The following is a 17100-nucleotide window of genomic DNA, read 5'->3' on the forward strand; positions in this document are numbered from 1 at the left end:
ACGTTCAACAAGCGGTGTTGCACTTGAATCACCCGCCATTATCACTTCTCCTGTGTTCGCCTTTTTCATGTTGTTTTCATACATGCAAAGCCATGTTTGTTCTGTAGATTGCAATGAAGTTGGGAAAAAAAGTGTTTGTCTTCTTCGCTGATTCTTCTTCTACACTTTCCGCTAACTCCCTATGGCTGCGCTACAGCGCCACTCCAGACTTGGCATATACATTACAGCCGTTAAACGACCTCAGCGTCTTCTTTTGGTCTTGAAATAATTCTGTGTATGAGATTTGTTTGGGGAACAAAGAGGGCTTTGCTTCCGTCTGGACGGGGCCAAAAACATGCAGGACTCAGGCCCATAAGGACCGGACTATAACACCACTGCTCTATTGGGTTAAGGTCCATTGATTGACTTGGCCAGTCCAAGACCTTCCGCTTTTTACCCCCTGATGAAGTCCTATGTTGTGTTGGCAGTATGTTTTGGGTCATTGTCTTGCTGAATGATGAAGCCTCTCTTGATAAGTTAGGATGCATTTTTATGTAAATTGTCAGACAAGATGGTTTTGTAGACGAAGCAGAAATGCAAGCACAAAAAGACCTCCATCATGCTTCACAAATAAGCTTGTGTGTTTTGGATTATAAGCACATCCTTTCTTTCTCCATACTTTGGCCTTTCCATCACTTTGACAGAGGTTCATCTTGGTCTCATCAGTTCAACATTGTGTTCTATTGCTATAGAAACATTGAACCTACCAAAAGAAAGACTAGAGTCTCTTCTTTAATCAGGAAAAAAGTATATTTATATCTGTTTCCGTTTTGCAGCAATTAGCATTAGAATATAATTAAATTTTATCATTATTCACATTCCTGGTAAAAAGAGCAAAAAGAGCTTGTTGCAACATGGCCCTGGCTGATCTCTTATACTCTGCTGGCATCTGCTGACTGTTTTTTGAAAAAAAAACTACCATTGCTTTAAGCCACCTCTTCAGGTCAAAGGCTGTATCAAAGCTTCTGTATGCTCATGCATAAAAAAAAAAACATAAAACACGTGTAAACATGGGAGTGAAAGACAAAGTATTCCAAAATGTTTTTGGGTTTGAATTAATGAAGCACAAAATTTTCGGCCACCGAAAACATTCGGCCGAAATAAAATTAAAGCCGAAAGAATATGCCCGAAATAGGAGACGCAAGCAAAAAAAACGCTGCAAGAAGCGTCTGTTTGAATGAAACAGCGAACGCGGGGGTGCGTGCCCGCCTCGCTTCTCTCTGGCGTGCGAATACTGTAAGTAATGTGGTATCTGGGAATGCTGTTCAGCATTCCCACAATTAAGGCGGCGACCACAGCAGCAAAGACAGCAGGACAGCTTTTGTGTGTACAATTTGAAGGACCTGGCAGTCTCGGTCGATTCATTCGCTAATGAGGACATTTGGGAGAAACAGCGATACAAGCAGATGAGTATTTGGATGGAAAGAATTCAGAGAGCCCTATGTTATTTTTTACCCAAAAAATATACATATTTATGTAAGGGATGGACACAATGAGCCATCCTTCTGCTCACAACACATTGAGAAGAACATCTGCTTGGTCTCTATTCACCGCCCGCCTTCGCTTTTAATGAGCCGCAGTACGTCAGTCATAATGTAAACGTCCCTCAGCGTTTCGCTCGTGGACAAAATGCTGAATGGGAATTAGCGGCGTGAAGGAAGTCCTGCTGTCTGTCAGTGAGTGTTCACATAAGCTTACTGCTGCGATCGAATGCAGCTCAGCTTCAACTCTGTCACTTAATCATGCGCTATTCATCCCAGCTTTTGTGCCCTGCACTACAAGGTCATCTGGACAAAGCTCGCAAATAAGCATTTTTAAATCTCAAAATGCATGCCTTTCTTTCCCCCCAATGATTTGATTTAGCAAGCAATCAGCTTGCTGCATACTGATTTTTAAGCAGTCTTGTGATGCACTGGACAAGCATTAATGAGAACAAATCTATACCGATTTGGAACCAAGCAACTTGTTGAAGAATCCTCAGGTGAGAATCACCGCCATTATTGTGGGAATAAAGCAATATTGTCAATGAGGCGAAGGTAGAGAGACACTAGATTAAAGCAGCCTCAGTGTTGTGTAATGAACAGAACATTTTGGAGGATGGCTACAGTCCCGTGGATCTTAACTTTCGGAATAATACGTGCAGCCGTAGTTACAAGAACATCAATCTGCTTAGTCTTATAGCCTTTAGCTTTAAAGAACTTAATCTGTTATTTTCTTTCTACTCTCTTGAGAGAACAAATTCCTACCATTCCCCTGGTCCATGTTTAATGTGGTACACAGCCAGTCAAATTGAAAAAGCACAGTGACTACTTGACACCCTTTAAAAAGGCCAACTGATCGATTACAAATTTGAAGACACCTGTGATGTTAATTAGAGGACACACTGTGGTCAAACATATCCCTATGGTAATTTATTTATTTTTTTAATGTCCCCCAGTTGGTAACACACATTTTGACCAGATCTTTTTCATGAGGATTTTTTTATTTTTTATTAATTCTGTTGAACCACATAATAAAAGCAAAGTCTGATTTGCTTTTGTGAATAACAGCCTGTCTTTTATCAGATTTCTTCCTGTGGCCATTCTTGGCTTTTCTCCAACATTTTTTTTTTGTGCCATGTGTGTATAGAGGTGATTAGTTTTGTGATTTACGGTAGTTTTTTCTCCGGCTTTCATTCTGTATACTTAATATACGTGAATAACTATAAAGAATGTCTAAGTCTAGGTCTAAATTACTGCTTTTTTGTCTGATAGGCAAAAGGGATGCTGGGCAAAGGGATGCGTCTATCTTAGTAGTGCAGTAAATAATTTGTGCACTTTAGTTGCTTTGCTATGAGCTACTTTTTTGGTTAGCAACAGAGTTCAAATGTAATCAAGCTTTAATGTCTATGTGCAATGGGGCCTATAAACTAAGGTTATTACTAGGGATGGGCGAGTACCAATACAAGGACACATTTCACGGTATCAATACTCGCAACGGATATGGATACTGGTATCGATATCGCCCCTCTCTTTTGGCCGTTTTTCCAGTCAGGTACTAAAGGCTGAAATGGTTGTTTTTTGCATTTATGGACCGCCACACGGGGCTCCGGTACATGTACACTGTAAGATTTGTATGAAAAAGTATTTATCTGAAAATTCAGGCTTATAATGGAGCCACTGCATTTAACAAATAGGTTGCAGTCTGTTTGAACAGCACTGAAATAAATAAATAAATAATAAATAATAAATGAAATAATAAGGCTTAATGTTCCATTAATATAACATTGTTCCATGCTTAATGTGTGAATCCTGACCCTAAGTAAGACGTTTTGTTGAATATTCCCATAAAAAAAATTGATGTTTAAAAATCGATTCGGCAGCATATCGAATCGATTCAAGAATTGTGATCTGTAATATCGCGATATATTGCCGAATCTATTTTTTCTAACACCCCTAGTGCTTCGCGTATTGAGGAGTGAATCATCTTGACAAAGTTGACACGCACTCTTGGAGGCAGTGCTGTGCCCAAGTAGTTAGTTACCACCGAAAAAATGTTGTAGCCACTGCCAAGGATACGCATGTTTTTCAATAAACGCACGAAGAAGACGTGTGTTTTTGAGTTTAAGAAACAAGGTTTTGTAACGAGAAAAATAATATTTACCACAGTTAAACAAACCAAAGAAAAGCAAGGACACGCTCGCATTCTGCAATGGACTCTAGGTGCATTCAATGACCACGCACGCAGTAGGAAAGCTAAGCATACATAGAAAAAACTCAAACGGCTGATGAATGTTAATGTTTTTTCGGTTTTCTTCCACATTTTTTTAAGTTTAAGGTTTTAGTTAGGGTTAGGAACAAGGAACATTTTCAAAAAATCACCACTTTTATGTGATAAAAGTCACAAGATCCCGCGGCAGGGGACACAAACCTCCTCGGGGGCAACCACCCTGGCACAACAGAGGCGCATTTGGCGCATCAGATTCAGCGTGAGGGCCCCTGAGTAATACGGACAATCATCATTTGGAAATAAGGCGGACAAATGGAGCTGGTATCAAATCCGAACGCAACTGCTCATGTGTGGGAATTCTTTGGACTTATTCATTATACCATTATATAAGTTGAAAAATTATATGAACAGCGCAATATTATCGTTTAATCGCAATAATTTCTGGGGCAATTTATCGGCAAGCAAAATTTATTTTCGTGACAGGCCTACATATGGGAAGTAACTGGATATGATATTCATTTTGTGCTTGCTGTGGAGGGGGACTTGAGTTAAAACATTTGACATTTATATATTTTGTCTTTTCGAGACTACGGGGGATTTTTGCTCTCCGAAAGCAGCTCGTCATGAAATATTCATGACCGGTATGGAGTGATGACAGAGGGCAGCTGACCGAGCAGTGTGCCCATATAAATTGTATTTATGTATCTTTTATGGACTTAAGTTTCTTTTATCGCCTTCCTCTGTTGTTTAATAGCGTCATTTCAGTCTGCCTCCCCGGAGGCGATGAAGCACGAGGCCCAATTACAAGTTAAAAGTGCTGTGTAAGACTTTAGGAATATTTGGGCGCACTTTAGAAGCCTTTTGGAGATGAAAAGTGGTGGATTTCCTTTCCACACATACCCTGAAGGCAGCCAGAATGATTCGGGTGACCTTCTCCTTGACAGATTCCTGGAGGATGTCAGACAGCGCAGGCACCACATTGTAGCGCCGCAGCTGCTCACACAGCTGCGGGCTAAAGGCCAGCAGCCACACGCAGAAGATCATCTGGTACTGGAGCTGGAAGCCGCACTTGTTGCTCAGCACCGCCGTTAGGCTGAGGAGAGAGGCAAAGGGGGTAAGCAACAAAAACAAATGCTGATGAGCTGCTTCTCTGTGGTGCGCAGCTTTATTAATGGCTAAGGTCCGCGGCGGCGCGCCTCCATGCTGCCGTGCCATTATGCCTAATGATGGCTGGGGACTACCATGTGCAGACAGGCCACATGGACTCGGACACGAATGCAAATGAAACAGCGGGACTGCCAACGGTCTCCATGACAAAACTGAACTGGGATCAAGCCACGGCAACAATGTCCGGCATATTTTATGACTGAAGGTCTACAGACAATTCAGTGATTGATTTGTGCTCTGACATGCACTCTCAACTGATGGACCATATAAAAAAATTGTGTGGCTTTCCAAATCAAGTCCAGTCAAGTGAACTAGCAACAAGTGGACTCCAATTTCACTTGTCAAGGAACTAGGATTTTTTTTGTGTGCATTTTATAACAGTTCCTTCTTTCTACACTTGTTTAAATAACAGTTACGAATGTCAAAACATTACCGAAAATATTACCAGTAAAATTACAAAAAATACTTAAATTACCAGTAATATAAAAAAAAAAAAACAATTATGGTGTAAAAAAGAGGCCTCACTCACCAGTTAACCCCGTCGGCCTCTACCCAGGCAAACCTGTACTCATTGACCCTCAGCATCAACTGAAGGCAGCCGGCCACGCACTGTACATACTGTGAGTTCTGCAAAGAACAGAAGAAACAGCAAACATTTACCCCCGCTCTACATCATGAGCCTGCTCCGGGTGAATCAAGGAAAAGCTTTTGTTAGAAAGTTAATTCAGGTTGAGAGACACTGACAAGTCAACAAGCAGAAGAAGGAAAAAGAGCACAGCGGAACCTCCACAGTTAAACATATTAGTGTTCATGAGAATCCATCCATTCATTTTTTGCTGTGCTTATCCTGGGGGTCCAACATACTCAAAAACTCACTAAAATTGTGTCGACATGAGCAAAAAGTTGCATATTTTAAATTCGAAAGCAGCTCAGTGGAGCCCCCGGGAGTGTTGTAACATCAACACTTTCAAGAATTTACATGAACTTCAATGTCCATTAGCCTTTACCAGCGGTTGTACCAAATACAAAGTGAAGCGTGGATACAGTACTAGTTTTTCTTTATACAGTAATTTGGCTGGAGACCGAGAGAAAGCACCTGTGAATTATTAACTGTCTACAATGTCTTTTGTTTTCACAAGATGTCTTCAAGCTGCCATAAATGAGCCCGCCCGATGTTTAGGCTTCATTTGTGTTTACATATATCATATAATGGTGCCTTAATATATGAGTGTTATTTGTTCTGTGGTTATGCTGCTAACTTAATATTGCTATCATGGAATAAGAATTAAGCAGACGTGTTTACCCAATTCCATCCATGTTAGGGAGCTGACAATTGATCCAGCACTGCCCTCTGCTGTAGACTGAAATTGACATCAAAGTGCTCTCGGACTCACACTGCAAAGTGCAAACGTCGTGACGAAACCCAAAAAGGTGACCCATGTTGTTCCTAACATGAGCCTGACGTCACTTAAAAGGTGCATTGTGCCGTTTAAAAAGGTAATGTTAAAGCGTTTTCTACATTATTTCATGCTCCACCAATGCCCAGATGAGTATGAAGAGCCCTGACTGTTTTACTCTGACTGCACCTATCAGCTTTTATCTTGCCTTTATAGTAGAGTGTGCGGACCCACGCACTCCACAGTTTCTTTGGGGAAGGGAGAGGTTTTTCTTTACTAATTTGAAGTCATGTCTTTGTTTGTCAACTGTGGCTGTCGCTTTAAGATCGTGCACGTACTCGCACGCGCACCACGAACGAGCCTGACACAGATGCTGCAATTACGCTTTGGACCAGAGGTGGCAGTTGCGAGTAAAAAAAAAAGTGACAAACTGCACAAAGATCTTTTAGTGTCAATTTCAGTCGACTGCAGGTGGAACAGGAACATACATGAATGGACCAATAAATTCCTTGGTTTAATTACAATTGGTAATTAAAGGTGAAATTTGCTAATAAAAAAAAGGAAAGCTCTCTACTTCACATCAAGGGTTATGTTTAATGCGTGGACGGCTGCATATGGACGCCTGCTACTACCAGCGCCAACATGATCATTGACCCAATGGGGTCATCAGGTAAATTGATAGCCTCTCATATTTCAATTGATTGTACATTACATGAAACCAGTAACGTTTCATGTTTAGCAATACTAATCATGAACAAGTCAAGCTAGCAATGCAGCTGCTTGCTAAGACCAAGACAGCACCTAAAAATCGAAACGGTTATAGTCCACTCTCGGTTCATCCTGAGTAGTGTAATTGATCTAAATGGAAATTTTAGTTCAGGGAAAGGATGGTGTTGGATTTTGGAGGCTCCGCTGTACAAAACTTGCATCAGCACCATCACCACTACATATATCAGCATCACCCGAGATACAGCACATGCAGTCTGTCAGCGTACATCCTCAGCGCATGCTTCATCAAGATGGTGCAAAAACACATAGCAAAGAGGAAGCGATGATGGGTAAAGAATCCCATCACACCTGAGCGAGAATCATTGTCGATAGAGATTAGAAGAGGAGAAGGAAGAAGATCCTGTTAATTGGGTGAAAAAAGGCAAATTGAGTCCAGCCAGGGGACGAGGACATGGAAATGGAGAAGTGAAGGTTACCTGGCTGGAAAAGATAGGTTAATATGCACATCGCAATTAGGCGCTTCTGTGGAGAAGGAGGGAACAGTGAGTGGCAGTAAATCAACTGATGGATGCTGCTGCTGCCACACTAAGTGCTACTCCAATTCAAATGTCATGCGCTTTTAGCATTACGTGCACTGTTAAAAGCAACCAGCGGCAGCAAACATCATGCCGTCAACACGGAGGACCCTCTGCCGGGTGCTGTATACTGAAAGTCAACGCCCCTGCAATCTGGAATCGTGTATGGCGTGAGCGAGACGACGGGGTGGAGAAGAGGTGAAAGTCCCAAGGTTGATTTTCGATGCACCTCACTCATACTCACTTCACTGGGGGAAATGGTTCCTGCTCCAGAGCCCGTCTCTGGACCTGTACCGTGTAGGTTCTAATGAGAGATAAACATAATCAACAAAAGAAACAATCAATCCCTTGGAGTCCAGAGTGCAGCAGAAGTGATCAACACACTACAAAAAGATGAAGAAGAAAGTCAAATCTTGCTTCATCTGAATGTGAGGAAAAATGTAGTTACTAGAACAACACAAGTGCTGACAGCAACACAAACAGCAGACAGCAGTTATGGTAAACACATGAAATTACTTAATGTAGAGTATATGCACATTTTCCCCAAGTCAGAGTACATTATAAATTCAGTTCAATACAGTATACACATTGGAAAAGATGTGAGGTAAAAAAAAACATCTTGTTCTGGGAAGCTCGCTGGCTTCCATTCTGATAACAATTTTCCAATTAAATTCATGAAAATACAGATAATCTGTGTTCCGAGATCAAACTGTACCGGGGGGGACCAAAAAAAACCAACTTAAACTAAGGGTGAACTAGGGTATTTTTGCTCAAGGGCCAGATTTTATTTTTAAAATTAACTAGTGGGCCAAGTCATTAAAATGTGATTTAAAAAAAAAATAAAAAGTGTGATCACTCTTTTTTTTTTTTTAATTATCTTTTTATTTGGTTTTACAGATCAAATTCAAACAATGACTATACCTTCGACATCTCAATTACATACACAGGTATTCACCAGTCCAACAAATCCAGATTAACAAGGATCCAGTTTTTTTCCCATTACAATCAAAAGCAAACACTTAACACGTTGAACCATAACAAGTGGGGTGTACCATACATTCCTCAAATAGGAAGGGGGTAAAAAAGTATAAACACATATATACATACATCCTCACCTGAAGTGCGTTTACATATATATACACACATACCTAAACATACACATTTGCATACCCGCGCCCATATACATACAGAATATCATACAAATGACGGTCTAAGCACAGATATATACTTAAGCCACTTTTCCCATCTCTTGGAGAACAGTCCCTTTTGAAGGCTCAAAGTTTATTCTTTCCATCTTAAATATCTCGTATACTATGTCTATCCATTCGTTTACCAGCCATTTCCTAGTTATAGCTTTTCTGCATGCAGCACTCAATATCTGAAATAAATATTTGACATGGGAAGACACATTCTCTAATACTATGGCACCAAAACATAAAGGCCCAATTTAGAAAGGAATGGTCATTTGAAATACCTTTTCCAAGATCTTAGGAACCTCCTCCCAAAAAGGCCTCAACGTTCCGCACGACCAAAATATATGGAAATGGTTTCCTTCCTGATTGCCACATTGTCTCCAACACGTCGCAGAGTTAGTCCAGTGTCTTTTCCGTGAAGGTGTTGTAAAAAACCTCACCAGAGTTTTCCAACAGAATTCTCTCCACATGTTTGAGCTTGATGTTTTCTATTGTATCTGACACCAACTCTCCCATTCTTCTCTTGTCAAAGATATGTGCCCTTCCTGTTCCCATCTTTGTTCGAGATACATTGTGCGCCCCTTTTGTTGTTGTAGACTATTATAAACCTTTGAAATAATTTTCTTGGTTTCTCCCCCTTGGCAAGGGTTCACAAACATCTTTAACATTGTGTTTTCACATCTACTTTGTGTCTCTTCTCTCATCAGTTGATTGATAAAGTGTCGTCGTGCCCCGGGTGGCTTTGGTATCAATGCGCGGTGGGCTGTTTCTATTCAAAGTTCGAATGTTTCCGGTAGCTCCAATCCTTTACGTAGCAGCCGTTACACGTAGATCACCATCGATGGCGAGTTCTCCTCATCGCCCTCCTTCACCCGGTGTATACGAATGTTCTCCCGTCTGGAGGGGCTTTCGAGGTCTGCCAGCTTGGCATCAAAGTGTATTTGCAGTTGTAAAAGTTCAGTTTCGGCTTCCTACGCCCTTTGCAGCCGCATCTCAGTAGCTTCCACTTGCTTTTCCGCCTCTTGAATTCTCGCGTTCGTCTTTGTAATTTCTTCCCGGATTCCATTCAATTGCTGGTTGTTGTCTTTCCTGAAGTCTCTCAATTGCTTCAGAATGAGGTCAAGCTCCGCTCTTTCACTTTTCTCTTCTTGTGCACTTGCATCGTCACTCTCCGCCATGGTGCTAATAGAGGAGCTAGGGCTAATAGCCCCTGCTTCCTCGGACAACTCCATCCGCAATGCTTTTTTATTTTTCGCTTTTGGCATTCTCGCTGCCCAATCTCATCAGCACTCCTTTAAATCGTTTTTAACCAGTTATTCGAGTCGTTTTGGGCGAGTTCAACTTCTAATGTAGAAAGCATGTTTTCTAGGCTACCATTTCACCGTTCTCCAAACTGGAAGTCTGATCACTCATTTTATACTGTATTTTTTATTTAAAATGTAACTTAAACTAAACATCTGCTCAATATAATCAGTAAAAATGTCAATGTCAAATGGATTATTGGAATATTTTAAAAATACAGATTTGTGCTGAGTTTCATTTGCTCTGTAGCCATAGCACTGGCTCATACATCACTCATACATCCATAGTACACTTGCATAAATAAAATAATCATTTCCTATTGAAATGAATGGAAATGCCATTAATTCGTTCCAGCCTTCTCCAAAACAACAACAATCGTTGTAATGTGCATTTTAATGAGGAAAAATGGCACTCCATATAAATGTACTTCATAAAAACGTACTGTTAGGATATAACAGGAAAAAACACACTGCTTCAACTGAATGGCCAAATCGCTGATCTTTCTGTTAAGCCTGCTTTGGCCAGCTGGGGGCAGCAAACAGAGAAATGCACTGTTCAACCTCATCCACACTCATCAGTACTGCACTAATATTAGCTGTTCTGTAATAGTCTGTCTACATGGGTTGCTGCTCCATTTGTGTTCAGTCCTGTGGATTGTAGCACCGCAAAATAGTTTCTATTTAGCATTAGCATTAAACTACAAAACTTAAATGCTAAACTACATTATACGTTTTGTTTTGTTTTTTGACTATGCAACGTGTAATTCTTCTTGTTTCATGCATTCCTATAAACACAGTATGATCGTTTTAAAAAATGTAATGTTTTCAGTAGATAACTTTATGACCACCAATCCAATACAAGATCTGTATCAAACATTCCGCCTTTGCAAAGACAACAATTTGCATTATTCATTGCAAACGACATAAAAACAAGCTGGTCCTTGTACCTGTGAGCTGAGCTGGCTTTTGATCCAGTTGAAATAGTAGTTCAGATCACTTCCCTCCATCAGGTCACGGCCCCATGCAGCCAACTTGGCAATGATCCTCGCTGCCTGTGTGTCAAGATCAAGAATGAGAGAAATGACATCTATACACCATAATAAAAAATTCACCCAAGTCAATCAATAGCTACATTTACATTGCATAGATTAGGTGACACAAATCAGATTTTTTTGCTTTCACGTCACACAATTGCAATATGCATCAATGTAGTCTGAATCATCTGCACATGCGAGTTGTTTCATGTTTTCGTTCCCTCAAGGTAAACACAGCCACTATATCTGATATGCGTCATTTGAAATGTACATGAAATAAAATAGGATGCAGCCATTAAATTGGACTGTGCACATCAAGCCTAAATTATTTAAGTGGGTGAGGAATGACTGTATGCTGTGGGCGTCTTATTTTAGCGCAAGCTGCAATATCGCTGGGTGGTCCTTCCCCATTTCTAAAGGTTACCAGGGTAACATCACATTAATTGCCTGTTTTTGACAAGAGGTTGTGCTTTGTGAGAAATTATTAATGGCCGGATGATTAGGAAGCCTCGCTGGTTTTATTCGGGCGGTGGACAAAGGTTAATTTGCTGCTAATGGCTGATTAAGACGTTTAGGATGAAGGCTGACCGAGCAGGCTCTTGTTATCAAAGATAAATGACGAACTCACCATATGGACAGTGAAGAGGTCCTGACGATTCAGCATTGGGAGAAAGTAGGACCAGGCTGTGTTCTTTGTCTTCTTTGCGTAGTCGAAGAAGATGCTCACCCTCTGATGATTCTCCTGCATCACATGAAAGATTTTAATGAGCACCCATTCAATCTGATTGTCTACTCATATTCAAGTGTTTGCAGATCTATTTTATAGGACAAGAATGAAAGCTGTTGTAACGTTTTAATGAGAAGTATTTGGACAAACACACCATTTCAAATGGACTTAAAAACTCTCCAGATACTGTACATGCACATTTCACAAAAAATATGTCATTACATTCAGGAATTTCGGTACCTCAGGTGTTCTAACTTAAAGTGGTTAGCAAATTACAAGACCAAAACCTAAGATAGTGTGCAGATTTTTGTTAATACACCACTAAGAACAAGCTCTTCTTTATTGCACATCCAATGCCAAAATAAAATTATTCATGAATTTCAAAAGGATGCTTTCAAAACAACTCTTAATATTATTTCTTAATTAAATTGTCAAACTATACTTTAGATCCAACGCAGACACACTACAGTGATCCCCCACTACTTTGTGGTTCGGTTATTGCAGATGGACTATCGTGGGTTTTCGTTTGTGACCTTTTGTGACATATGTAACCAGGTTCCTGGTTAAGGTAAGCCGTTAGAAGATTGAAAAGAAAAACGAACAGTCTCATGTGCTGCCAGAGTGAAAAGCACACATCCATCCCAAATTTATTAAATTTTTACCCCAATAAAAAAAATCTACAAAGAACACCACAAAATAACAATGTGAAAAGTAGGGTTTATTTATTTTCTGTATTTTCATGACTATAAGGTGCACTTTAATGTCTTAAATTTTCTCAAAAATCTACGGTGTGGACCTAAGTCCAAAATCTGACTGACTGTGTGGGAGGACTTCCCGCGACATATTGCTTATATACACGAACCTGACTGAGGACAGACATGAGAGCAGGGAAGAGTCAACTTGGTGGCGAGTTGTCCAGCCACTCCTCTATGAGGCATTTGTGGACTAGGATTGATCAAAAGCAACGTGAGTACATTGTTATATACCTAAAGTACAACTGAACTCACTGTTTACATTGTTACTTCAACTGAACTCAGTTTTGTTCTGCTCGCTGCCTTTTTTAAAACATGCCCTACAATGCTATCTGTTTTAGCATAATCGCATGCTACCATATGTTTTGAGCTAGCGTATGTTTAACCATGACTGCGCCCAATAGTGCGGTGCGCCTTATGTGTGTGTTAAACACAGAAATAGCACCCATAACTGTGACTGCGCCTTATAATACCTTATGCCATACCTATACGCCTTATGGTCGTGAAAATACGGTATTTAAAAAATTATTTTAAAAAACAGAAATCACGCCACCATTCACAGCCTTATATTGTTGTCAGGAATTTTGAGTAAAATATTGTATTTGTTCCATTATGAAATAAGACTGTAACCTAACCGAATGTGGAAAAGTGAATGAAGATTTTCCAGACGCATGAAAAATGTTGTCCAAATACTTTTGTCCGTAACAGAGCACAATACCTGTAAAGTGTCATCAATGAGAGTCAAGATATACTGGACTGTCTGCTCCTTGGAGATGTGCGCCATCAGGTTCAGAAAGGTCTTTGCACACTGGATGACAAAAAGCATATTATGAAAACTCTTAAACATGCAGCACATCATGTGTGTTGAACGACCCCCAATACCTGATGCCCTTCATTGGACAGGATGACCTGCTTCTCCTCAGAGTTGGCCACCTCAAATTTCTTGATGAACTCACAGTCCTCTGCTGAGATCATCTGACTCCTAAAAAAAAAAATTAAAAAAAGAAGAAAGACGTTGTCAAACAAGGGAAGTCAGTCAGACAGATGAAATGTGCAGCGGAACCTCTAAAGTAAAACGCAACCCATTCTACTACAAAGGAAATAATATGAAGTGACTATTTGTTCCAGGCTCAAACTGTCACCATCATGAAATCTTAAAACTGTCATCTAGTATCTAGCAAGCTGAATTCTCACGGGGGGGGGGGGGGGGGTTTCCACAAATACTACGAGAATCCATCTTGTACTGCTCCCACTGATACGTTCGCAACCAACCTTTTTAGGTCGGACCAATCAGCCTGTCAATCCACTATCTTAATTCTAATGCTAATTAGCATCTATGTTGCCATCTTGTCACCCTAACAATGTGTAAATATCAGATTAAACAAACTGTTCAGCAACACATGCAGAAAGACAATATAAGTGTAGTCGGTCATATATTCTTTATCCTCTGAGAACAACGACTAAAATTTGTGTTAATATAGTTAGTGTAAAATTTGTGTACTGTTAAAACGAGATTAATTGAGATGACTCAATGAAAAGTATATTTGTCTTTCTTATACTGCCCTTAGGTGACAAAGATGGAAACATTTTTCATATTTTTACTTATTAAAATGGACACTGCAACATTTTTTGCTGATTTTAAGGGAGGCTGGGATGGATTAATGGTATTTCAATAAGAAAAGATTATTTGATCGAAATTACGAGCGTGTTCATAAAACAAATCAAACTCAGATCTCAAGGCACAACTCTACAGTATTAGAGCGATATTTGAGATGTCTACGTCTTGCTTTCTAACATGCCACAGCAAATTGCGAGAGTGGTTCATGCTATTGTGACACTTCACATGGAAATACCACATGCCAACAAAACAAACTCACATCATTAGGATACACCAACACAGTAATGCCAACACACAAGAGTCTTACAAAAAAAAAAAAAAGACTAGAAACAACAACATATCCTTCAGACCATCTGGGCTAAAATGTAGTAGCTCTAACTAATGAGGAAAGCAGTAAATTACACTACTGACAAAACATTTAGCAAAAAAAATAAAGAACTACCTAAAAAAATTAAAGTTCACGTAGAGTGCTACTTTACCTCATTTTTGAATGGTGAATTCTCAAAAACGTTATAATAGATCCTCTACCCACATTAGACAATGTGGACAAAAAAAGCTGTCAAACCTGCTTCTGATTGGGCTCATTTAGGCAGGAGGGTGTCAAAATGGATGGCATAAAGTTCATCCAAAACAGTTTCTTCTACCTAACTACCTGACTTTTTTTGCATGTCCTGTTATGATCGTCAATGACCATCTTGTGTCAAATGGTGAAACTGGTGTCGAGATTTGTGCTGAAGATGCATTTTTAAATGTTACACACACTGGCAAAAATATTTTGAGTATTCAGGCATAGTTGAGGCCACCAAAAAAGCAATTCATTGCAGCAATTCCAATAATAACATAAAGAGGAAGTGCCCCTCAAGACTGTGACTCATTTCCTCACAATTTAACTGTGTCTTGCTACCCTCTGACAAGGAGATAATGTGTGTTACTTACTGCAGGTACGACTGCCAGTTGACCAGGTTAGCGCGAACCTCCGCCGCCTTGGCAGCGATGATGTTGGTGGGGACGGCGGCGTCCACGGCCCCGCGGATGTCCATCCTCAGCGGTTGTTGGCTGCACTTTCTTCGTCAATATAAAATATGAGGTCGTCAATACCTGGATGGGAACACCAAGGCAGCACATTCTTTTGTTATTTGCTCTTACAACATGAACTATGTGACTTTAGCCAATCACAAGTTTTTCTTGTTAAACAAAAAATAAAAATGTATTTGTTAAACCTGAGACCCTTGTGAGGAATAAGCGCTTCAGGCAATGGATGGATGAACCAGAATCATTTTTATTGACCCAGTATGTTAAAACACACAACGAATTATAAAATTGAAACATTTTAAATTACCAGTAAACAAGGTCTCAAAACGATTGATTGATTCAAAATATTGATAAATTTGATAATTGATTAGACGATTACAGTAATCGTTGCTCCTCTAATAGCACTCCTAACATACTCATCATTTTAATTACCGCAATGTCGTTGGGTCCCTTGAAAAATAGTGTGAATTTAAGATATTATTATTCTAAGAGAGAGTTTAATGCAGCAGAAGTTGATGAAGTTATGCCTGGAGAGTGTGGCACATGGGTGACAAACAAAAACAAACAAGAATCGTTGGCATGTTGAACATGAGTGGAGTGAAAATAAAAGATAGCCACTAGCAAGATAGATACTTTATATTGATCCACAAGGGAAATTCACTGCTCCAGACTCTCCAAAATGAATACAACACAAGGCATAGCAGTCATGCCGAGCTACCACAAATAGCATAATACGTATAATTAGTTACTAATATAACAATTCTAAACAAATAAATGAAAGTAATAAATTAAAAAAAAAAGTGTATTATATACTGTACATTTCTGAGTTTTTGTTAACAGGAAAGGAGTAAGTTTAGTAGGTTCTAATCTACACAATGAATGTGAGATTATAATTAGTTTATTTTGGGTTTGAAAGATTAGCAAACATCAACACTTTTCGTGGTGTGGAGGTCTACCATTCTCCATAGCATCTGTGAATTATGTGTTGCCTGTTGTGAAGAATGAAAATCTGTAAGTAATTGACGACCCACCAAAAACGTTTAGAATTTCCTATAGATGCCACAAAATGATGGGCAAGCACTGCTTTTGTCTAATTGAAGCTCCTCAACTAATTTCAATGTAGTTCCTTGGAACTAAAATGGCAACAGAGCAATATCTTAGCACAATGGACCATTCCAAACATCTGAGCATTTCTGATACGTGATACTGTTTGTAAATTTACTCTGCCTTGCCCTTTACTAACTACTGCATTAGCGTAGGTTAGTGAAAGACTATGGCATGTCCCAATTTACGTAAATTCCCATCGGAAATCGAGGAACTTTCCATGTTAATGACCTCTCATCTCATGTTATGGCTTGATGGGAGCCGTAGGAGAAGCTAACCAGAAAGCTAGCATGTCAGTGTGAACGTTATGACCACTTAAATGTGGCCTTTAATTATTAAAGAACCAAGAAACGACATTACATAAAATTATTGTTCAACACTGCGAAAAGAGATAATTAGCGTATGGTCGAACCAGCTAGCTAAACAAGCATTCGATGTTAACCTGCAACAGTGTCGTGACAAGCTGGCCTAACTTGCATACCAACAAGAAAATAATCACTCGGTGACATAAGAAATATTAATAGTGTAAATAACATTTAAATCTTAGATTTTAAGAAAAGAGGAGGCTGAATCACTCACCCGACGAGCTCCTTTGCTCAGCTGATAGCAGTGACGTCACACTGAATCATGTGACTGACGACGCCGAGTAGTCACGTGAGCATCTACAGAAGAAGAGACAAGAACAAAAATCGTCATTATTTTTTTATTATATTTTATTTTATTG

The 17100-nt window shown here is 39.7% G+C and overlaps 1 protein-coding gene across 2 annotated transcripts in view; it reads right to left on the reverse strand.

Annotated features, from left to right (window-relative positions):
- atp6v1h (ATPase H+ transporting V1 subunit H) overlaps nt 1-17040 on the reverse strand; it is a 29468-nt gene extending 12428 nt beyond the window's left edge. The window contains exons 1-9 of one of the 2 annotated variants that reach the window (XM_077558028.1): nt 16956-17040; nt 15177-15338; nt 13505-13604; nt 13341-13430; nt 11772-11885; nt 11057-11161; nt 7860-7919; nt 5444-5541; nt 4648-4840 (exon numbers count right to left, since the gene is read on the reverse strand). In XM_077558028.1, coding sequence (XP_077414154.1) covers nt 4648-4840; nt 5444-5541; nt 7860-7919; nt 11057-11161; nt 11772-11885; nt 13341-13430; nt 13505-13604; nt 15177-15280 — 864 coding nt within the window. In that variant the 5' untranslated portion in view covers nt 15281-15338; nt 16956-17040. The remainder of the gene's footprint in view (nt 1-4647; nt 4841-5443; nt 5542-7859; nt 7920-11056; nt 11162-11771; nt 11886-13340; nt 13431-13504; nt 13605-15176; nt 15339-16955) is intronic. The other variant, XM_077558029.1, reaches the window with a different exon arrangement.
- Between the last annotated feature and the right edge of the window lie 60 nt (nt 17041-17100).

The sequence above is a fragment of the Vanacampus margaritifer genome, chromosome 2 (genome assembly GCF_051991255.1).
Source record: "Vanacampus margaritifer isolate UIUO_Vmar chromosome 2, RoL_Vmar_1.0, whole genome shotgun sequence".
Classification (NCBI taxonomy): Eukaryota; Metazoa; Chordata; class Actinopteri; order Syngnathiformes; family Syngnathidae; genus Vanacampus; species Vanacampus margaritifer.